Here is a 25,260-nt window from a genome sequence, read left to right as displayed (position 1 = left end):
TTGACCAAAAAGGAGAGTAGAGAAACTTTTTCTTTATGGTTACATTTTGTTTTGTTGGTACTTGGTAGTCAAGGAAATTTATTGGAAGGGTAAATCCAGCTTTAAGTGAATTACACTGAACAATTATCAAGTACTAAGAGGAAAATGAGCAATTGATGAGAAATTAAAACCAAATGACTATGGTCGACTTTGGCTAAGCAAGTTGCCCAATGGATTGATCTATCTAACTGTCATTGTTATCACTAGAGGTCATTGCATGAAGCAACGACTAGTATAATTAATTAAGTTAAATCCATAGCTAAAACAAGGGAAACCTCAACAAAAAAAAAAAGAGACCTAACACTATTTATTTTTTCAATGCGTTCAATACGAACCTGAAATAATAAAGAAAAAATACACTACTACAAAAAAAGCTTTTATGTATTACCCTTTTAAGTTATGCATCGTAAAAGAGTCTATGGAGAGTTAGGTGTGCAGCCTAAAACTCTCCCTTTATGTGTGGGATATAGATTAGACTAAGCTCAAGTAAATCGCGAGTTTTCCCAAGTTTGGTTTAGTTTTGAAGGCCTAGTCAGTACAATATGTGGCCTAAAAAGTCTACTTACATTTAGTAAAGAGGGTCGAAAACCCTCATTTGCATCCTCTTCATTTTTGCATTTTGCTCCGCTAATCGCCTCTCACAAACCAATTTCATCATTATCTGTCATTTGAATGTATTTTTTAGTATTTAAACTTGATTTCTTAGTGATTTGGTGTTATTTATTAATTATTATGAAACTTAATTTTTTTTTTTGTTTAAATCTTAAATTTTGAGTGAGATTTATAAAAGAAAAGATTTTGCAATTTTTCAAACTCTATAAATCGAATTAAAGTATTTTTTTTTAGTGTAGATTTGCATCTACATTGTCGACAACTAGTTTATTTTAATTTTGTTTTTTGGATTGAATTTTTTGGTAGTTTTTTATTAAATTGTAATTAAATAATAGTAGCTAAAAAATTTGTGTTTTTTGAGTTAGATTGAACTTTTTTATATAATATTTTAAATTAATTTTTTAGATACAATCAAGAACATCAACCTTGTGAATAATAATACTATTGAAGAGTCAATGGAGCTTCAAAAGAAACCCATTTCATAAGACTAACAAAATGGTCAACCGTTTGAAAAGTGTAAGTACCCCATTTCATACATTTTCATTAAAATTAGTTGAGTTGTGTCTAACTTGGCAACAAACAACTAGTAGTAGTCAAAAATTTCCACAACACAATAATTCATCTTTTATTATAAACTTATTCGTTAGCTAGCTGATGTAGTCCTTTGATCTTATACACATCTATTGTGAAATTCCGTTTTTAGTAATTACCAAATTAATTAAGCCAAGTAAATTAATTAAAGCGCGGAATGGTAATTAACTGTTTACACAGATTACAATTCTGTCGGGACAGAAACCAAACTTGTCACGATAGAAACTGAACACAATAAAAAGACAGTGCAAAACAATAAAGAACACAGCGAATTTTTACAAGGTTCAGAAACCCTTTCGGATAACCTACTCCTTGGGGCCACGCCCAGAGAATAAAACCAATTAATAAAGAATCACAAGTACAAAAACATTGACTTAAACAAAACAAGACTCCCTCTTGAGATTTGCCGCAACTTGTTGTACTTCTCTTCACTAATCTGATCTTGATTGAAACGCTCAACCACTTGAACTCCCTTCAATGGTCAGCGAGTGCTTGCATCCTCCCGACGCAAGGCTTGTAAAAAATCTTCTCCCGAAGACTACAAATGCTGTGTTCAAATTACAATGTGTATTCACTCATGAACATGGTATAAGCTCACCACTAAAATCTAGACACACATAATTCTACAAGATCACGTGAATACTTATGATCTTGAATACAAAGAGAAACTCTCACAAATATTACAATAAAGCTCACGAATAATGCACCAAAGAGTTCACCTTTCTCACTGCCTTTAGAGCCCTATTTATAGAGTCTTTTTCGTGCTCACAAAGGCAGAGAAAGAATTCTTCTAATAAAGGCAAGAATCACAGAAGATATTCTTGATTGTCAAAGAGTTGCCTTATTTAGAAGATGCTGATCCGACAGATGCGATATCGGTGGGGACAGCTCAGACCTGTGTCGGATCAAAACAAGCTCAAAAAGGAAACAATAATTAATGATATTAAGAACCAGTTTCCTGATTGTAATCCTTGAGCTGCACGAAAATACATCAGCAAATAATCCAAAAATAACTTTGGGTAAATACAGAATATTTGCAATAAACTTTTGTTTCCTTTATAAAACAAAATGAGACAATATATGCTAAATAAGGAAGCATATTATTGACCAAAAAACACACAAAAGGAAAGAGGGTTTCCGAAAATTGAAATAAAGGAAACCAAATATTTCCAAACAAATCCGAACAATATAATAAAGGAAAAACATCTATTTGTCGAAAATTATAATAAAAAGAAAACAAATATTTTCAAAAATTATAATAAATGGAAAAACAAATATTTCTGAAAATTATAATAAAAGGAAACAATTAAATCAACCAATTTCTCTTTTAAGAAAAAAGATATTTCTATAAAAATGTCAATTATAGGATTTACATATTGGCTAAACCAAAATAGCATATATATGATTTTCATAGTATTGAGAAATAAGAACAAAAGAGACACCTTCAAAAAGATACTTCAATACTTAAGTGAGCTAATTTCTCATACTCTCAATTCACAATCTCACAAGTGATAATCAATCGAAAGTCCAAGGTCCTCTAAATAAGTCTCTCATCTACTATCTATAGAAAAAGTAATAGAAAAGAGGGTTAGAAAGTCTTATCACAATTGGTCCATGTGTCAAACTTCATTTTCCATTTTTCTCGCGTCTTTCTCTTCTTATCCTGAACTCAATATTCATCACTCTAGTTATTCAATCTGAGCTTAGAGCTTATAGTCCAACTTGATTTGATTGAGCTTAGAGCTCATTATTCAATTCATTCAATCTGAGCTTAGAACTCCTTATTATATATGTTTTTTTATAACAATTTAAATCATAAACTATCACATTCAAGATACAAAAATTCATGATATTATTCAAAACACAACTTAATTATTGGAAAAAAAAAACTTGTTTATTTTTTATAGAGGATAAATGTTATTCTAATTTCTCATGTAGTTACACAGTCATATTATTTATACACACATCACCTATATATAACATAATTATAATATTTGTTGTTATTTAATATGAAAATATATTTATATAAATTAGAATAACATATTTTCTTTTTACATATAAATGATAAAAAAAAATGAAATTATGATTCTGTATAATATATATTATTATAATGATATTTTATAACATTTGAATTTATATTAATATAATTATAAAAAAAATTCAGTATTAAATATTATTATAATAATGATATTTTATAATATTTAAATTTATATTAATATAATTATTAATATTTATTATATCGTATTTTCTAATTAGTTGTAAATATATATTACATTAAATATTTATAATAGTCCATTAATGTTAATAAAAAAAAATATTAAAACAAAAAAAAAATCGTTAAATACACACTTTTTATGTATAGAGATATATATTGATTTTGACATCAAACTTATGAACATCAAAACTGATGGGCAGGAGTTGGGGTGAAGGAACTAGGAAGATCACCAAACCAAAACCGAACACCATCATAATACACCAAATATAAGAAAACAAAATACGTGAACAGTAAAAATGAAAATTTCTCAACATCACCGGTTAGATATAAACTTTTTGCTATTTTTAATATTTATTTTGTAAATTCCCCTTTTATATGAAGAGATATATCTCATCTTTCTAACCATTTTCACTAGTTTATTTTAATTAATTTTCTTTTGCTACTTCCTATAAATTAAATTATTATCATTTTAAAATAATTAATTGGAAAGATATTTTCTTACACTTGTCTTAGTCAATACATTTGATTAGCTGTATCTTATCGTTATTGATAACAATAAACACCACATACATTATTTTTTATGCTATATTATTTTAGCTCACTGCTATAATATAAGTCCTCCTCGCTTGATTTTTAGAAAATAATTATGTTTTAACTAGACTACTATTGATGCTAAATCCATTAATCAAAGATCACTTAAAATTATATGGACTAAATTGGCAAAAAACTATTCATCAACTCATATTTTAATAAAACAATTTAAAACATTAATTTAAGCTCATAAATATTCTAACAAATTATACTCTCACAGAGCACAAACTCTTTGTATCAGCCATAGAGATGAGCAGGAAGGCGAGGAGTGATAAGCAACTCAAGTGGAGTTACTTTGATATTAACAATTCCAGTGCTTTCGGTCATATCAACTGGAGCATTATTTAAGGGTGTGGTGATATCGAAGGCATGGACAAAACTAGCCAATGCAAAATGAGCCATTTGAAGTGCAAAAGTTGTACCAGGGCAAGCTCTTCTACCGCTGCCAAATGGGATGAACTCAAAATGCTGACCTTTCATCTCCACATCTTTGTGGGTTGTCAAAAATCTCTCGGGCTTGAATTCTAACGCCTTAGGCCAATCCTTTGGGTCTGTTTGGATCTTCCAGAGATTGGTGATCAGACGAGTTCCCTTACTAACGTGGTAACCACCTACAGTGCAGTCCTCGGTGAAGATGCGTGGACCAGCCAGCGGGGCTACAGGGTATAAACGCAGCGTTTCTTTCACTATGGCTTGCATGTATGGGAGGTTGGAGATATCAGACTCGTTCACAACTCTATTCTTGCCTACGTGGCTGTCAATTTCTTCTTGTACCTTTTTCAACACATGTCGGTTGTTTAGGAGCAGCGATATTGCCCATACTACTGTTCCTGTAGTAGTGTCGCTACCACCTGCGATCAAATTCTACAAAATCCAACATTTTCATCCGCTTAAATGAGTGTTGTTATTTAGCACTTTAAGGTGTCTAACACCACACGAGGTGACACCTCATAATATTTATTAAATTCAAATATTTGAGACTCGATATTGAATTGCACCAATAGCGATACGCTTCTTGTGGTGTTGGGAAAAAAATTCTCTTAAATTATATATATAAACAAGGTCGATGGCTCAAGATAATACAAATTTAATGTTATACTAATAAGATAATAATTTTTTTATCAGCTAAAAAAATATATAGGCACTGTCAATTAAAAATTTTAATTTTAAACATTTTTTCCTAATATTTTTTTTGTTTAAAATTTTATTTTATTTAAATATTTAAAATATATATTATTTATATGTATTTTTTAGAATATGAAAAGGAAAAAAAGGAAAATATGAGCATAAGTTAATAAAAAGATATATTATATATTAATTTTGAATAAAAATAGAGTGTTTTAATCAAATTTTGGGGTGTAAATATAACCACTCTTAATGTTTATTATTATGTCTCTCGGTTTTCATAAAAACCAAAATGTTACCTACGTTTTATTGTTCATACCAAAATAGAACACTTTGTAGTTAAATTCATTTTTTCAAAACTCTTTTTACTCTCACCTATGTATGGTACCCTTAGTAAATACCACCTGCGATCAAATTCGTCAAAATCCAACAGTTCCATCAGTTTAAATTATTTTTATTTCTCTAATTCCTCTTGTATTATATATGATATTTGGCCCACGGCTCAACATAATACAAATTTAATGTTATACTGATAAGATAATAATTTGATTTAATATTCTGTATTTTTGTAAAGCATTGTTTTTGTACCATATGTTTACATTGATATTCCTTTAGTGCTCTGTATTTTGAAATCGTACATATTTTATATTTTGTATTTTGAAATTGTACATAGTTAGTACTCTAAACTCAAATTTAATTAATTAAAATTTATCAATTTAATCAACTACTCTCAATTATATGAGTTTCAAATTCAAATTTAATTACTTAATTACATAAAACTGATTATATCATATTGATAAAATTTTATTTATCAAATCTGAATCTAGGGTACTAAAAATATACAATTTTAAAATACATGATACCAAATGAGTATTATTGAAAAAAATGGTATCAAAATGATACTTTGTAAAAACAAAAGATATCAAATGAGTAGATTCTATTTTCTTATTAATATATATATAGTTATGGGAATATACCATTTTAGTTCCCTCAGTTTATACAAAATATCAAATATGTCTCAATTTTTACAAATACTAAAATGATACCCTCTATTTTGTTGTTCATATACTAAAATAGTACCACAGACCTTTTTTAGTTAAATTATTTTTAAAAAAACCTCTTTTACCCTCACTATATATTTTATCTATAACTAAAATTAGTTTTAATTATTTTAATAAATTAATAATAATACTTAAACTTTGTTTTTAAGAACAATAAACTTAAAGAAATAATAAAAAATGAGAATTAAATAAATACTTAAAATCAAGTATTATTATTACTTAGTATCTGATTTTAACTTAAATAGTATTATTATTATTTAATTAAAGTATATACATTCATTATCTAAGTTTTATTATTATATAAACTTTATTAATTTACATGGTATATTCCCTATAGTTATATACTAATAAGAAGTTAATTTCAAACTCAAGATGTGACATAGTTATATAGTGTTTAAAAATAATAGGAAACATGAATATGAGTTAACAAAGATGTATATATATATATAAAATATAGACTTACCAAACATGTGGCCTTGTTGATTGTATCAGCATCATAGCCCCCGAGATCTGTGCCATGAAGCAACAAAAGCATCACATCCATGAAATCTTGGTCGTCTTTGTTCTGATCTTTACCACCCTTTAGTACTACATTTCTCTTCTGCTTATGCTCTTCCAGCCATTCCGAAAATATTTGGTCAAGTTCCTTTGCTGTTTTCTTGATGGACTTTTCATAGCCTCCCAAATCCAACCACTTGAGATATGGAATGACATCTCCAGGAACAATAGCCCCAAAAAGATTGAAAAAATCTTCTATTGCCCTTTGTATCTTCAGTGATTCTTTCTCCTTGTTTTTATTACCGGAGGAAGAGTATCGTTTCCCGGCAACCATCCTAAGAACCACATTGAGAATCAAGTCCCAAACCCACTGCTTCATCTCCACCAAAACGCCGTCGTTTTCGCTTTTGGCATTGGCTGTCCAGTGTTTGTGTAGCTCTTTCAAAAAGGTTGCTACTTCGAAGTGCCGAATATGTTTAAGTAGCTCGAGTCGGCGGTTGGAAAGCAACTCCACTGTGGCTATCTTGCGAATCTCACGCCAAAATGGTCCGTGAGGTGAGAAAACACACATGGCATAGTCATAGCCTATGTGCTTGGCGATTAGGAGACTCGGACGTGAGGCTATTTTCAAGTCGTTTGTGGTGTAACACTCCTTGGCCATCTCGGGACTGCTCACTACCAAACCCTGGTGCGAACCGAGGCGGACCGTGAAGACTGGTCCGTATCGGTCAGCCATGCCTCCCAACGTTATGTGGGAAGGTGTCGGTCCCTTCAGCATGTGAAGATGACCAAATATAGGCCAGCCTCCCGCAGCTTCGGGTGCTATTTTGACCTCTTTCTTTCCAACTCCCCACTTTTGTGGTAAACAATACCAAATAAGGAGTATGGTACAAAATCCAATTATGATAGCATTTGGAGAAACAAGTATTGAAAAATCCATGATTACTAATTAAATTGATTGTAAAACACATGAATATGTGTATATATAGAGGCTGGTATACTAATATTTGATTGACTAGCTGCCTAACATTATATGGAGATAGCCGCCTAAGGAAAACAACATAATCACTTTAAAATCTTGATAAAGAAAGGGAAAAGAAAATATGTACATGTAAACCATCACTTTGAGACTGACTCGTACAACCAGCTCTAGTAATTATTGGTTGGTTTAAAAGAAAAGCCATGATTTTATTGAGTTGGACTTGGAAAATCCGTCCTGTCCCATGTTGCTGTCTCATTTTCTGGTCCTTCACTATAAAAGAGAGCCACGTGTCCTCTAGTAATCAATCCAAGTCTCATTTTGAAAAGATAGAATTGAAATTTTGGCTATTGAATTTCACTTTAAGAATTTTCTATTTTGAAGATATTTTTGGGATGAGTCGAGTTAATAGGATGAAATTAAATAAGTTTATAATGTTGAACTATAATATAACTATGTAATGCGTACATTATTTAGGTGGGTTTTGAAAAGTGTGACAGTCAGAATTCTGTGATCCACTGAGGGAAAGATCGGGTAAAAAGCTATGCAATCCTACATCGTCTGGGAAAGGGTCAAGTGTGATGATTCTAAGACTGTGTAGGTATGGAACTACACAGTTGAAGAGAACTTAAATGGATTGATGGGTATTACCTATGCCAACAAGATGCATTTCATTTTCGGTAGCCCGTCACTTGAGAACTCCAAAGTTAAGCGTATTTGACCTGGAGTAGTCTCATGATGGGTGACCTCCTGAGAAGTTTGCCCAAGAAGTTTACGAGTGAGGACAAAGCACGTAGGAAAAACTCGTGTTGGTTTGGAGGGCCAGTCGTCATTCCAAGAAGCAGTCACAGTGACGTGAGGCGTTACAGTCTTCATCTGTAAGTTAATGATTTTACTTGGCAAATTTCATATTTTTTTTGGTAAAGGCATATACTATAATATTAAAATATTTATAATAAAATAATAATTTGCTAAATGGTATATTTAGTAATATATAATATTAAAATAGTAGTTAGGCTATTTTACTACAAAATTAAAAACATGGACATAAATAATTACAAAAATCACCAACAAAATTTTATTTACAAAATACATTGTTACGTCATCAAAAAATATCGGATTTCAAAAATAATATACTTGAATTGAAAATATTTTCGAAATCCCGAATTTCCCAATTTTTTGGGTTTTTAAAAGTAATATAATGAAAATAAGTTACCAATTAGTTACTTCTTTTTAAAATATATATATATTTTTAGAGCATGTTATTTCATATATATTTTGACAAATTTAATAGTTTTACTTGGCAAAATTTCAGATTTTTTTTTTAAATTATTCTTTTTTTATGAAAGCTCAACAAAAACCTAACCATAGCACACAGAAACCCAACTGAATAGAAACAAAAACAGAGAATCAAAGCAAAACAAAACTACAAAGTGAAACACCCAACAAACAATAACAAAATCAATGAAACAAACCACCTAGTTACAGCAAAACAAATTACAAAGGCACACACCCAATAAAACAAAAACCAAATCAAAGAATCAAACCGCCTAATTAAAGCAAAACAAAATGTCAAAGGGACACACCCAAATGAAAGAATCAAGACATACATTCCACAAAAGAAATAGCAGCAATTTTTTATTCTCAAGTTAAGTGCACTTATTACTAATGAATTGTTTATAATTGGTATTTCAATAATTGTGGGACCAAAATCACTCAAGTGTAGATTGAGATATATTGGTAAGAAAATTAGATCACAATAGATGGATATATTAGTAACCCCATTCTAATAAACTAAACAAACAAGATTAATTCCACTTACAAAAAGAATTGTTGTGGTAAAGAAAATGGATGCATATAATATAAAATAATAATAAAAATCACCTACAAAATTTTATTTACAAAAATACATTGCCACATCATAAAAAAATATCGGATTTCAAAAATAATATACCTAAATTGGAAACATTTCCGAAATTGTGAATTTCCCATTTTTTGGGTTTTCAAAAGTAACATTTTGGTTACTTATAATGGAGATAAGCTACCAATTGATTACTTTTTCACAAAAAAGTTTATTTTTAAATCATATTATTCCATATAGATTTTGGTTATCTCCAAAATTTATTTGTTGAAACTTTTTTATCTTAAAATATTGATTAGTTTTTTTTAGATTTGTTGACGCGGTTCTTCGGCAACAGGTAATTATACGAATAAATAGGATGGATTAGTGCAAATTAGTGAACCGTAATATGAAAATAACTATAGATGATCACTCCTTTCTTTTTAGGTGGTTCGAAAGTTAAAATCTTTCTAGTCCACCAGGCGATATTATTGATATTTCTTGACTATTTCTTACAGAGTGTTTATTTACAAAAAATTGCCAACCCCTTGCAATGCCCAGGACCTTGGTATTTATAGGAAGATGATACTTGGGTTGGCAATGGGGTCATCTCGTGATTTATTTACCCTTCACGTCGTCTCTGTGACACTGATGATTAATTCCTAAAACCTGACAGTGAAGTGTGATCTAATCAATAGGTAAGGAGGGATAATGGGCCGCATGGCCCAAACCAGGCGTGGGATGTCTGAATACGCACATTTATACTGCGTGTCCGAGAATTTAGGAATGGAATAGTCACGTGATGTGTAATGACCCAACTACTCTAGACTTTTGGACCATTAACGAAAACTAAACATACTAATCCTTAATAAAACTTACATTGTGAAACTACCATAACTTTATTAGGAAACTTGAAAAAATAAGAGTTACTTACATAAATTGTCAAGTAGGATATGGGATCCCATTGTCTTTAAAAACAAAACATAATTTAGAATAAAAAGGAGTTACATAACAAATGCGGAAAATACATGTAAAACCATAAAAACAAGACTACATCCTCGAAAATCGAACTCTCGACTCATTTAATCCATTCATCACCGATACACATTCCCCAAGCATCCACGAATCTTACCGCCACTATAGCTATTTCCCTGCACATATAAACAAACAAAAAATGAGCCTAATGCCCAGCAAGGAAAATCTATCACATAGTTCATATACATAAATTTCATAAGAAACATAAAAAAACATAACATAACATACATTACACTTTTATCATACACATACTATAATGGCCATTATTACTTGGGGTCCCATAGACTAAACAAGTCATATGCCCATGAGATTAGTGGGGTCCTACTAGCTAAGCAGGTCATATGCCCATAATCTATTTTGGGTCTTGTTAGTCATATGGGTCATATGCCCAAGCCTACAAACATACATATCATAACACTTATCATAACATAAAAACATAAGATAACACATATAAAACATATAACATATGAATTCTATCCTATTTTCCTTACCAAAATACCGGGATAAGAGGACAGAGATGGGACTTTGGAACACTCCTAAGAACCATTAAAAAGAGTGAGTATAGAGAAGAAGAGAAATGAAAGGAATGGAAGGACTAAACCATTGAGAAAAATACTTACCTAAACCTTTTTGCTCAAGAACTTAGATTTCCTAACCAAAATAAAGATTAAGGTTAGAGGCTGAGTAGAAGACTATGAGAACTTAAAATAAAATAATATCAATGAACTAAGGTGTAGAAATACCTTGAAGACTTGTAGACCAATCTAAACCTCGAACCGAAATACTATGAAACCTTACTTCCCCAAATGTTTGATAAGCTTATGATGATCAAGCTTATGATTCCCAACCCAAGTGTTTACACTCTCACACTCACCTAGCAACTTGCAGCCTCTGAACTTAGAGCAAAAGATGAATAATGGCTGAGTACTAGGTCCTATTTATAGAGTTTAGGAATGAAAGGATCTTAATTTAACTTGAATAAAAATAATGGCTTTTTAGGTGAAAATAATTTGAATAATCGTTCAGCAGAGGCTGAAGACTCGTTCAAAAAGTTGCTGGACTTATCAAAAGGTTGAATGGCTGAATGGAAAACAAATTCAAAAACCTTCAAAATAAGCTGAAGGAGGCGATATATCGCCCCCTATAGGCGATATATCGCCTGGGCCAGTATGCCCGAGGCAGTCGTGCATCGTTTCGTGTTTTCTGTATCTACGTGCTGCGATATATCGGCATTCGCTGATTATTTAAACACGAAATTACACATTTTTAGCTTAATTCAAATTGAGTAAACAGCCTTGACTAAGCCCTTAAACGTATTCAAAGTTGCTGACTGACCTTAGAGCATTCAAACTTTACCCTTATTAAATTTAATCCTCAAAATACTTAATCCTTTAATCACCCATACATAACATGTGCTTACAATCCTATTGGTCCTTATCTAAACCTTATAGTATAATAAATATTATCCTTAATATCAGTCATATTAATCAAACCTTAGGTTAAAATTAATATTCTTAAACTATAGGTTAAACTTAGAAAATCTTTAAGTACTACTATGAGTGTCCAAATAATTCCCGGTTTGAACCAAAAATCCACAGTTATAAAGATAATACTATAAATACTATAATACTACTATCTAACTAGCTAAGTAAAGTTCTTGGACTCTACATGATGTCTAATATATGCACGTTTATATTGCGTGGTTGTCTTTACAAGGATTCAGGTGTCAGATCTCTGCCGCATCACGAGCTTGATGTAGCGCCAGCTCATGATATTGATAACTCTATGATTTAGAGTTATTTTTATTAACTTTGAACTTGAATTTTGGGTGAAAAGAGTAATGAGGGTGTTGTTAATTGTAAGTTTGTTTAGTTTTTACCTTTATTTTCTAATTAGTGTGTCAATTCAAGAGTCTTGTGATTTGTTGGTAGTAATTGTAAATATTTATGTAAATATGTGTGTTTTGTTATCTAGGAAAGGAACCTTAAACTCTCCAAGGGAATCAAGGGAATCAAAAGAAAAAGGGGACAGAAAGTTGGAATTGCTGCTCGAATGTTGTAGGCCAGACTCGTAGCAATTCTGGGAAAAGAAGGATAACGTGGACAAAAGCCAGCTGCACTTAAGTAATTACCTCAGCGCCTATGTGGCACCCATTTTTATGAATGAAGTCAGCTGGCTGAGGTGGCAAGAAGGAATGGACCAAAGATGGAAATGGACTGTCTAATGAGGGTAAGGGAAGTACCCTAAAGGAAAGACTCAGCCGAAATAGAAGGGAGTACCATTTTTTATCAACTAACCAACAAAATTCAGGGGAAAAGTATAGAGAAAAATAGCAAGAAACAGGGAGAGAAAAGTTGATGCAGAGAGATATACACAAGAAGAGACCCACGACCAAGGAAGGAGGAGGACTCTAGAACCCAATTCTACTTCTTCTCTTTCTTATATATTTCATTTCTGTAGTGTATACTCTTGATTCTCTAATTTGTGAACTGAATATTTGCTATGGATGAACAATTTATGTTTTGGTTTGTAACCTTGATTTTAGACATGAACTAATCACCTTGAGATTTGGGTGGCTATGAATCCTATGTGATGAAGTATTAATGCAATGCATGAGTTTAGTAATTTGCCTTTGTTCATTCAAGTGAAATTAATGTTTAATGATTGTTGATTACTGGCCATAACTAACAATTAAACTAGCTAGATCTGATTTTGGAAAGAATCTATCTAGTGGAATCAACTTGAATGATGCAAGAGAAATGCCATGTTTAGATAGTTCTTAGTAGTGAAATAGGAATATTTTGCTACCTTGTATAACCTGAGATTTGGTGATTAAATGCGTGTTTTACAACCTGATTTAATATAAGAATGTGTTGAATTAAGTTGTGGAAATATATCAGTGGGTTTTGGAAAAAGCTTACTGGCGTATTGTGAAATTTTTTTTAACTCTGTGCATAATTGCTGAACGATTGCTATAACAACTGGGCAGATTAACATAGGGGGAAATAGCCATCCAGATCTACTTATTCACATATATTTTTCCTGAATTAAATTCTTCTGAGATCTTAGCTATATTTTAATTAGAATTAATTGCAACCATTTAATTTCATATCCATATTACATTCATTCTCATAATTCCTTTTTCTTTTACTGTTAAATTGTTCTTTAGTTGATTTTGCAATTATTTAGTTTAAAATCCCTGTGGAGACGATACTCACTTACTACTATATTACTCGTTGCCGACTGTGTATACTTGCTCATTTTAATTGATTAATTTTACGCAACAAGTTTTTGGCGCCGTTGCCGGGGATTTAAAATTAAATTCTGTTTTATCAACTAATTTGCAATTTATTTCTATTGTTTCTAAATCTATTTGTTCTGGCTCTATACTTTCAGGTCTATCTAGTGCATGAAAAAACAAGACGACTTTGAACTTGCTCCTATTGACCCCGAGATCGAACGTACTTTCAAAAAAAGGAGAAAGGCTCAAAAGGCTAAAAGCCGAGGCACTATGGCTGAACGTGTTGATGATGAGGGGGATGGCCAGCATGTTATTAATCCCATTGTTTTGGCAGATGACAGAGCCAGAGCAATACGGGAATACGCTGCCCCCATGTTTAATGAGCTAAATCCAGGCATTGTGAGGCCAGAAATACAAGCACCTCAATTCGAGCTCAAGCCAGTGATGTTTCAAATGCTCCAAACCGTGGGGCAGTTCAGCGGGATGCCAACGGAGGATCTTCATCTCCACCTCCGTTCATTCTTGGAGGTGAGCGATTCCTTTAAGCTTCAAGGAGTGAGTGAAGAAGCATTAAGGTTGAAGCTATTTCCATTCTCGTTAAGAGACCGAGCTAGATCATGGCTCAACACTTTGCCTCCTGATTCCATCACAAATTGGAATGATCTAGCTGAGAAATTTCTACGAAAATATTTCCCTCCCACCAGAAATGCAAAATTCAGAAGTGAAATTATGTCTTTCCAGCAGCTTGAAGATGAATCTACCAGTGATGCGTGGGAGAGATTTAAAGAGCTTTTGCGGAAGTGTCCACACCACGGCATCCCGCACTGTATACAGATGGAGACCATCTATAATGGCCTCAATGCAGCTTCTAGAATGGTGTTAGATGCCTCAGCCAATGGTGCTATCTTGTCCAAGTCTTATAATGAAGCATTCGAAATTTTGGAGAGAATTGCAAGCAACAATTATCAATGGTCCAACACGAGAGCTCCGACAAGTAGGAAAGTGGCAGGGGTTCTTGAAGTAGATGCCTTAACGGCTTTGACAGCTCAAATGGCATCAATGACCAATATTTTGAAAAATCTGAGTTTGGGAGGCAACATTCAGGGGTTATTGAGTTATATAACCTTGTGATTACCCGGTTTTAACAATATAACCTTGTTATATTTGAGTAATATTTATTTATTTATTTTTATTTTTTTACAATTTTAAGGAGACAATTACTAAAATAACCTTTTAACTGAAATCCCTATATATAATCCCTATATATTATCCTCTCTCGTTTCGCATGCCCATTTTCCCACTTTCCCATTCTTTTTTCTTCTATTCCTTCACTACAATATTCCACTTTCCCATTCTCTTTTTCTTCTATTACTTCACTACAATATTAATAATACAATATTGACATCATAGTATAATTATCAAAGAATTAAAAATAAGCAAAACAACAAAATATATTCACTCCCACTGCCACACCAAGGTACATTTCTCACTTTTTTGTTTTTGTTTTTTTTAATCATGTTTTCTTTCAGCTTTTATATATATATACATATAAATGAGTTGATTTCTTGAATTAAAATGACAATGAGTACCCATTTTTTTTTTGTATTAAACTTTTGTGTAATTTATTACACTTTGCTATAATGTTTATTTTGTTTATTAATTTTTTTATTTTACAATCTTGATAATAATGCAAATCATATATTTGTGAAAATGTCTCAATGAACTAACTTTATTAAATTAGATTGAGATTTTCAACTAATATACAATATGTGTTGTTGCTTATGGTTTGATATTTAAAATGAATACTTACATTGCATTGATTAATTGTACTACTTCATTATCTTTTTTTTTTGTTAAAAAAAACATATTGGATATGTGATGTAGAGTGTACATTTTAGCTTAGTTTGATAATTGATATATTAACAACCTTGTTTTTATTGAAGATTTCAATCACGGTACATAATCACTTTAAGTCAATTTTCTTAGACCCATATATTTAAATAGATCTTATTATGATGTTCGAATAATGATATTTTTATATAAATTTGCTTTCTATTAGCATTTTTAGGTGGATCAATTGTCCAATCACCCAAGCTCAACTCTTATACACTTTATTTCCTAGATTCCATGGCACGAACGAAAGTACCAAGCATTAGAGATCCACAACAATCGATTCAACGACAGTTGATTATTCACGAATCTAGTCCGAAGTCGTCGTGCTCAAAATCGTTGGATGCTAGTGTGCCACCAACACCTCCCGCAGACACAACAACGACTCAATTAGATAATGAGGTAAATGAAGTTAAATACATTTTTTATATTCTTGTACTTTTTTTTAGAATAGATAATATATTTAATTGAAATCAATTGGCTATAAATTTAGAGCACTAAATGCATGATTTGAAAAATATTGGTTTAAAATGTATAACTCAACTAGAACGAGTATAGCTCAAGTGGTTATGGTCGAGATTTTTAAAAACGCAATGAACTTTCAGTTTAGGGCTCGATTAGCATGAGTTGAGATTTCCAAAGTCTAATTGATAGCATAGAGCTCGACTAGTGAGTAGAGCTCGACCATACATAGTTGAGATTTCCAAAGTCTAATTAAAATTGTAGCATAGAACCCGACAAGTGTGAGTAGAGCTCGACCAAAGTAGAGATTTCCAAATTCTAATTGAAATTGTAGTATGGAGCTCAACTGGTGTGAGTCAAGCAACACCATACATAGTCAAGATTTCCAAAGCCTAATTGAAATTGTACCATAGAGCTTGACTATTGTGAGTAGAGCTCACTTGAAGTGAGTAAAGCTCGGCTGATGTGAGTAGAGCTCGATCATGCATAGTAGAGATTTCCAAAGTCTAATTGAAGTTGTAGTATAGAGCTTGACTGGTGTGAGTAGAGCTCGACCATACATAGTCGAGATTTCCAGGCTTTAGTAGAGCTCTACCAAACATGGTCGAGATTTCCAAAATCTAAATGAAATTTTAGTGTAAAGCTCTACTAGAGTGAGTAGAGCTCGACTAACGTGTTTTTTACTCTATTGATTAAAAAATTATATTTTTCTTATATTTAATTAATAGGTATATATTGAAGAAGAGTTAGTGACATGTTCTGAAGAACAATTAGAATCACATGTTGATGAACAATCAGAGTCCTCCTCTATGCCACGACAGAAAACACTTCCAGTAAGTTTTGTTTTGTAAAATATTTAAGTTTTTATGTTATTTAATATTGAGAAATGTGATATTTAATTTATTGCAGATTGAAAAGATTCCTTGATTGAAGCCTATATTAGAGGAGAATGAACACTTTGAGTGCAAGATAAGTGTAAAAAGTCAAATAGATAAGGTCACAAAACTTATCAATGATGTACTAAAGAATGACCCGACCAACTTACAATTGTTCAAGGAATCTCCGTTTGGCCACTTTCTTGATCTTTTTAAGAACTATGAACATTCAAGTCAAGTGATGTGGTTATTACTCATTCGGGAAGCAGACTGTGATAGAGATTCAGAGATGTGGTTTGTTGTTAATGGGGTACCCATCCGATTCTCATTGATGGAGTATGCATTAATATCTGGGCTAAAATGCTCAGAATATCCAGAAGGTTGGGAAACTAAAGCTGAGTCAAATGCATTTAAAGATAGACATTTTTCGTGGGAAAGAAATAGTTACCATTGACGACGTGAAGGCCAAATTTACACAAATGTCCAACCAAAACCAAAATAATAGAGTTCGAAGGAATGTAAATGTAACAAGGAAATATTAAAGATGGCATCTCTCTTGTTTGTCTCTGCGACCTTAATGCATAGGAACAAAAGTTCTTCTAACATCGACTCATTATTATTGGGATTGGTTGATAATTTGGACATGTTCAACCAATACCCTTGGGGGACTCATTCTTATGAGTATGCATTAAAGCAACTTCGGAAGGGACTGAAAGGAAAACAAAATCAGTGCATGAGAAATCAAAGACGATGTCGTCATTCACCTATTCAGGCTTTGTTCTTCCATTAGCGGTAAGAAAATTGCCCTAAGTAAAGTTGAAGAACATCCATTATTTTAGAAATCCTTACAATTTTTCTTATTTGCATGTGTAGACATTAGTGTATGGATGTGTGCCGGCAGTGGCAAGAAAGTATGTAGAGCTTCGAGATGATATTGACGAATCAATGCCGAGAATTTGTCGATGGAGGACTACTTGGAAGCATAAGCGACCTCCCTTTTATAGTGATGTACTAGAAGCTCTAGGTGATTCCAAGGTTAGCATCTAATTTATTTTTTGTTATTTAATCTTCCTTTTAATATACATATATATATATATTTATATTAATGTTTTTTGTATTCAGGATATAAAAAGTATCCTTTCACCTACTGAACAAGAGAAGAGAATGCCACACATGCAAGGATTCATCCATATCCCTGAACCAAAGTCAAATCGCATGATTGATATATTGACTGTTGTGTTAGAGTTTGGAGGTACAATTAATTGGGTCGATGATACTGATGGGCATGCGACTTGTGACAATGTTGGTGTTACAATTGAAGGCCAAGCTACTGAAGTTGGTAACATAAATCATGTCCAATCTATGAATGAAGCGACGAGAGATGACACTGATAGGCATGAGACTTGTGACAATGTTGGTGTTACAAATGAAGGCCACGCCACTGGTCAAGCTACAGAAGTTGGACCAGAAGAGAGTCAAGGTGACAAAGTTGACTGGTTTGCTCTCAAGACTTACATAGATCAACAATGTGCATTGATAAGATCAGAAATTGCATTGTTGCCTTCAAAGATAATTTCCTTACTTCAACAACAGAATATCGTATCAATGCCCCAATGTGATGATGGTCATGGTGGCAACTGTACTAGTGATGATTACATGAGAACATACCATGAACAGTTTCCTCATGTTGAAGAGCAGCTTCCTCAGGTTGATGACCAACCTCCTCTTGATAAAGAGCAACCTCCCCAACTTGAAGAGCACCTTCCCCAAGTTGAAGAACACCCTCCAAAGAGGCCACTAAAGCGTTCACACTACATGAAATCACCATACACTGACCCTTTTCGTCGGACTAGATTGCGACGAGAAGATCATATCCAGTTTGATCCTTCAAGGGAGATTAATCCTGAAAAACAAAAGATGTTTGATGAACATTTAAGAAGTAAAAAAAGTATTGATTGTGGGCTTGGTTTACGAACTATAGACTATTTCCAGTGGATTATTAAAGACCATGAATGGCTATTTAGTGAGGTATGACATATGTTTTTATGATCCCTTATATCTAAGACTTAATTTTGTTTCCACGTGTATAATGTTATTATTATTTTTTACAGCACATTGATGATGCTTTGTTTGGCATTAGAAAGCGACAACATGAGTATCAAGATGTGACTCCACAAGATGCAATCATTTTGGATGAAAAATTTACTCAATTGGTGACCATCAACTTCAACTCTAACCCTAACATTATTGATGATGAAATAAGTCAATATATTTCAGGGAATCATCCGCATTTTTTGGGAAAGAAATGGAAAGGCTCAAAAAAGTTGTATATGCCTTTAAACATAAGGGACCATCATTGGGTTGCAGTAAAAGTAGACTTACAAGCATTAGAGTTGATTGTTTATGACTGCAGTATTGGAGCGACCTCATCAAAAGAAATGGAAGCTTTGATGTTGCCACTCCAAACGATGATTCCGACTATGCTTCGTGTATCTTCACAATTTGAGGACATAGCACAATGTCTTCACAAACCATGGACATATACACGCTTACTTAGTGTTCCATAAAATTCAAGGTAAGTGTATTTATCTAAGTCTATATATACATGCTTACTTAGTCTATATTTATTGCAATCTTAAGTCTATTATTGATTTTAAACTTTTCTTATAACAGGGGAGATTGTGCAACGTACACAATTAAGTTCATTGAGTTTGACATGACTGGTTGTACTTTTGATCGTCTTTCAGATGACATGATACCATTCTACAGAATGAAGATGGCAGTAGATATTTTTTGTCAAGATTGGGATCTTTAGTAATTTGTATATTTTAAAATGTTTGGATAGTTTCAAGAATGACAATGTTTTAAAAAATTTATACGTAGTTGAAGATCATCATGAATTTCTCTAGATTTGTCAACCATATACTAATGTCAGTTGAGCTCTAAATTTGAAGCTTCTTTAGTATTGGAAATCTCAACTAGATATAGTCGAGCTCTACTCATGTCAGTCGAGCTCTATGGTAAACAAAATTATAATTTTGATAAATCTCGACCATATATAGTCGAGTTCTACTCATGTCAGTTGAGTCATATTGTAAATATTTATAATAAAACTCGACAAGGTATAATTGAGCTCTACTCATGTCAGTTGAGTCATTCTGTAAAGGTTCTACAAAACTCGACCATGTATAGTCGAGCTCTACTCATATCAGTCGAGTCATTTTGTAAAGGTTCTAAAAATCTAAACCATGTACAGTCGAGCTCTACTCATATCAGTCGAGCCGATTTGTATAGGTTCTAAAAATCTCAACCATGTATAGTCGAGCTCTACTCATATCAGTCGAGTCATTTTGTAAAGGTTCTAAAAATCTCAACCATGTACAGTCGAGCTCTACTCATATCAGTCGAGCCGTTTTGTATAGGTTCTAAAAATCTCAACCATGTACAATCGAGCTCTACTCATATCAGTCGAGCCATTTTGTAAAGGTTCTAAAAGTCTCAACCATGTACAGTTGAACTCTACTCATATCAGTCGAGCCATTTTGTAAAGGTTCTAAAAATCTCAACCACGTACTGTCGAGCTCTACTCAAAACAGTCGAGCTCTATACAAATGTTAATTCCACTTTTTTTACTAATAAATAAAATTATCAATATACTTAAAAAAATTCTTGTATAAAAATATTTGTATTTTCATAATTTTCATAGAATAAATGTCACATTTATCAATTTCTTGCATACAAATATTTGTATTTTCATAATTTTCCTAGACTAAATGTCACATTTATTAATATTCGATTATTCTTATTAAACATATTAACACGTCTCATATTTATTATAGATAAAGTACCGCATCTAATAAATGCAATAATGTTAATGCCATTTTTTTTACTAATAAATAAAATTATCAATATACTTATAAAATTTCTTGTATAAAAATATTTGTATTTTCATAATTTTCCTAGACTAAATGTCACATTTGTTAATATTCAATTATTCTTGTTAAACATATTGACACGTCTCCTATTTATTATAGATAAAATATGTCATCTAATAAATGCAATAGTGTTAATGACATTTTTTTTACTAATAAATAAAATTATCAATATACTTAAAAAATTTCTTATATAAAATATTTGTATTTTCATAATTTTCCTATACTAAATGTCACATTTATTAATATTCAATTAACACGTCTCATATTTATTATAGATAAAGTACCGCATCTAATAAATGCAATAATGTTAATGCCATTTTTTTTACTAATAAATAAATTTATCAATATACTTATAAAAAAATTTCTATAAAAATATTTTTATTTTCATAATTTTCCTAGACTAAATATCACATTTATTAATTTATTGTATAAAAATATTTGTATTTTCATAATTTTCCTAGACTAAATGTCACATTTATCAATTTCTTGTATAAAAATATTTGTATTTTCATCATTTTCCTCGACTAAATGTCACATTTATTAATATTCAATTATTCTTGTTAAACATATTGACACGTCTCCTATTTATTATAGATAAAGTACATCATCTAATAAATGCAATAGTGTTAATGCCATTTTTTTTACTAATAAATAAAATTATCAATATACTTAAAAAATTTCTTATATAAAATATTTATATTTTCATAATTTTCCTAGACTAAATGTCACATTTATTAATATTCAATTATTCTTGTTAAACATATTGACACGTCTCCTATTTATTATAGATAAAGTACCGCATCTAATAAATGCAATAATGTTAATGCCATTTTTTTTACTAATAAATAAAATTATCAATATACTTATAAAATTTATTGTATAAAAATATTTGTATTTTCGTAATTTTCCTAGACTAAATGTCACATTTATTAATATTCAATTATTCTTATTAAACATATTGACACAGTCGAGCTCTACTCACGACAGTTGAGCTTTATGATGAAATTATTATTAGTTTTTCTAAATCTCGACTGTTGACAGTTGAGCTCTACTCATGTCAGTCGAGGTCAGTCAAGCTCTATGCTGGAATATTTATCTATCTTTACAAAGCTCGACCATCCATGGTCGAGCTCTACTCACGTCAGTTGAGCTCTATGCTGGAATATTTATCTATCTTTACAAAGGTTGACCATCCATGGTCGAGCTCTACTCACGTCAGTTGAGCTCTATGTTGGAATATTTATCTATCTTTACAAAGTTCGACCATTAATGGTCGAGCTCTACTCATGTCAGGTGTTCTATACTGGAATATTTATCAATCTTTGCAAAGCTCGACCATCCATGGTCGAGCTCTACTCATGGAAGTTGAGGTTCATCTCAAGTAAACACAAGAAAATTTAAACTAATTCAAATTCAATGATATAAATTAACCATAGTAATTTAAAACAAGCATATGCATCAACAATTACAATTTAGAAGTTGTGGCTTGTAAGGGGCATGTTTTTTTGGAGTGACCAGGCTGCCCGCATAAACCATACCTTTTTATCCATTTTTTTCCCTCACCAACTGATGGGATTCTTTTCAATTTTGCTCTACCACGCTTGATTGGGACATTTGGAGGCAATACCTTCGGCAATACTTCAACTTCATTGATATCCCAATCTTCTTGTTGAGGGACTGGATAAATGGTATCAACATAAGCCAACGCCCAAGTTTCCAACTTATAATAATTAGAGCACAAATCATACACTTCTATTCCAGCTTGCTCATATGATGCTAATGCATGCACACATGGAAGTTGATCAAGGTCAAAGACACGACATGAGCATTGTCTTTGACCTAAATCAATTATGGCATCATTTTCTTTACCTGTAACCTCATACTCAAATCGGTTAAGTTGTTTCACATTCATTTCCGATGCTTTCTTGAATCTTTTTCGAATAATATTCTCTGCCTTTGGAGCTAAAGGTGTACACTTTGTATTGATAGATGCCACAATATTGCGGCGATTGTTGAACCACTCAGAGACTTTTGCCTGCATAGCCTCCAACAACGCAATGATAGGGTACTCTCTAGGTTCCCTCAATGCTGCATTAATAGATTCTGCACCATTCGTAGTCATAATATTGTATCGACAGCCTGTAAAGTGAGATCTCGCCCATTTACTAAGTGTGAGATTTGATTCTTCAAGAAACTTCACTGCTACGGGATATCTATTCTTCAATTCATCATAGAATTTGTTGAAATCGGAAACTTTATAGGCATTGGCAGTTTCTTCGAATAATTTTATGACACCTTTAACTCTGACACGTGCTTTAATATTCTGAGACAGATGCCACCTACAATGCCCATGTTGTGACTTCCTATAAATATTCGACACCCCATTGATGATGCTTTGATTTCTATCTGAAATAAAGACTAAATCACTATCATCTGGTATAAGTTCTTGTAACTTTGTAAGGAACCATGACCATGAAGCATCATTCTCTGAATCAACCACAGCCCAAGCAATAGGATATTGATGAAAATTACCATCTTGTGCTGTTGCAATGAGCATTACACCTTTGTACTTGGTCTTCAACCAAGTCCCATCCACCGCAATAACCTTTCTCATGCAACAAAATCCTTTGATGCATGCTCCATATGCTAGGAAAACATATTTGAATTTAGAATCTTCATCCACCTCCAAATGCGTGATCCTACCTGGATTCATCTTTCGAACCATGTATAAGTAAGCTGGAAGATTTTGAAAACTTAATTCAAGTGAACCTCTAAGAAGGTTGTTTGCAAGTTTTTTCCCCTTCCAAGCTTTCCAATATGTTATTGGCATGTGATTGTTCTGCATAATCGTCATTATTGCTTTTGGCTTCGGTGTCTCTTTTTGACCATCAAAACTTGACCTCACGACATTAGCAACTACTGCAGCACTTGCTTGACGATGCTTTCTTTTTCGGCTAATAAGGGAACAAGTGTGAGTGTTACAATAAGTTCGTATTGAGAAACGCTCTGAGTTGGTAACTTTTGCTGCACGCACTGCCTAATTGCATGACTTGTCAATGCATTTTGTCACATATAATGACTTGGCAGATTTATTAATTTCCATCTCAAAGCAAGCCTTTATTGCAATATCGTTCAACTTAGTTTTTACCTCATCTTTGTTCTTGAATTCTTGACCAATTGCCAAATCTGACCCATTTGGGAAACTAAATGTGTCTTCACTAGGGACTTGATTTTGTTCATCATGGTGGTTCAACGAATCATAGTAGTTCAGTGGGTCAATGTGATTTGGAGTTGGAGATGATGATGTTGTCCTTTTGTTAAGAAGGTCCATAGGTTCACAACCTAGATTAACACCACTTTCGCCTGGTGCAGAAGCAGCATCACAAATATTATTTTCAAAGTAGAATTCACGGTCAAAGTAATCATCTACTAAACTTTGTTCATTTTCTTTCATGTTGCGTTCAACTTCCATGTCACATATATCTTCTCTCTTAATGAGCTCCACACGTGGTGCAACTCTACGATTGTTCTCTCCACAATCCAAAAGATAAGCTGCAAGACATTCATCCCCTTGTAAAATGAGTGGTGGCATATTTTCTCCCGCAATGATAGGTAAGTAACTTATTTTCAATTCGATATCATTTTGATTCACCCCAATCTTCTTATACAATTTCTCCAATAACACCTCAAAAGTAATATTGGAGTCATCAACAATGATAGATATAACTTCCTTATTCTTTGGTGACCATTTATACAACCCTTGCTCTTCCTTCCACTCCCCATCATATTGAGCATAGATTACCACTCGAGTCATTCCTGTAATGAGAATAGATTATTAACATTAGAAAATATATTTAATGTTAAAATTATAATTAATAAGTTTAAAATTAAAAATATGAATCTCAACCAAGTCTAGTTAGGCTCTACTAGTATCTCAACCCACTATAGTTGAGCAAAAATTGAGCTCTACTAATATCTCAATCAGTTATAGTTGAGCTCTACTAGTATCTCAACCAACTATAGTTGAGCAACAGTTGAGCTCTACTACTAGAATTAACATATAAATTGAATTTAATATTTTTTTTACAAAGAATGTAATCTCTCTTTTTGACAAAAATGTTGATGAAACAATTTTATAGATTACAAATATAAATATCAACCAAGATCGGTTGAGCTCTACTAGTATCTCAACTAGCTACAGTAAAACAATAGTTGAGCTCTACCATTTTCTCGAACATCTCTACCAAGTTGAGCTCGATTGTACCAAGGCA

At 32.2% G+C, this 25,260-nt stretch overlaps 2 protein-coding genes and 1 non-coding gene across 3 annotated transcripts; all 3 read right to left on the bottom strand.

The window, feature by feature from the left end:
* Positions 1-4,191: 4,191 nt before the first annotated feature.
* On the bottom strand, positions 4,192-7,672 carry LOC133815707 (cytochrome P450 CYP82D47-like). The gene is made up of 2 exons (XM_062248517.1): positions 6,698-7,672; positions 4,192-4,912 (listed from the first exon to the last, which is right to left on the bottom strand). The coding sequence occupies exons 1-2, from the start codon at positions 7,670-7,672 to the stop codon at positions 4,286-4,288; spliced, it is 1,602 nt and encodes a 533-aa protein (XP_062104501.1). The 3' UTR covers positions 4,192-4,285.
* A 6,866-nt stretch (positions 7,673-14,538) lies between these two features.
* On the bottom strand, positions 14,539-14,645 carry LOC133820052 (small nucleolar RNA R71). Its single transcript, XR_009886486.1, has one exon. It is a non-coding gene; the product is annotated as a small nucleolar RNA R71 (small nucleolar RNA).
* A 7,809-nt stretch (positions 14,646-22,454) lies between these two features.
* On the bottom strand, positions 22,455-24,803 carry LOC133815706 (uncharacterized). Its single transcript, XM_062248516.1, has 2 exons — positions 24,138-24,803; positions 22,455-24,026 (listed from the first exon to the last, which is right to left on the bottom strand). Exons 1-2 carry the CDS (start codon positions 24,801-24,803, stop codon positions 22,455-22,457), a joined length of 2,238 nt encoding a protein of 745 aa, XP_062104500.1.
* Positions 24,804-25,260: the final 457 nt, after the last annotated feature.

Source organism: Humulus lupulus, chromosome 2, assembly GCF_963169125.1.
Source record: "Humulus lupulus chromosome 2, drHumLupu1.1, whole genome shotgun sequence".
NCBI lineage: Eukaryota > Viridiplantae > Streptophyta > Magnoliopsida > Rosales > Cannabaceae > Humulus > Humulus lupulus.
The sequence above is the reverse complement of the archived record's forward strand: the minus strand, read 5'-3'. Positions and strand labels throughout refer to the sequence as shown.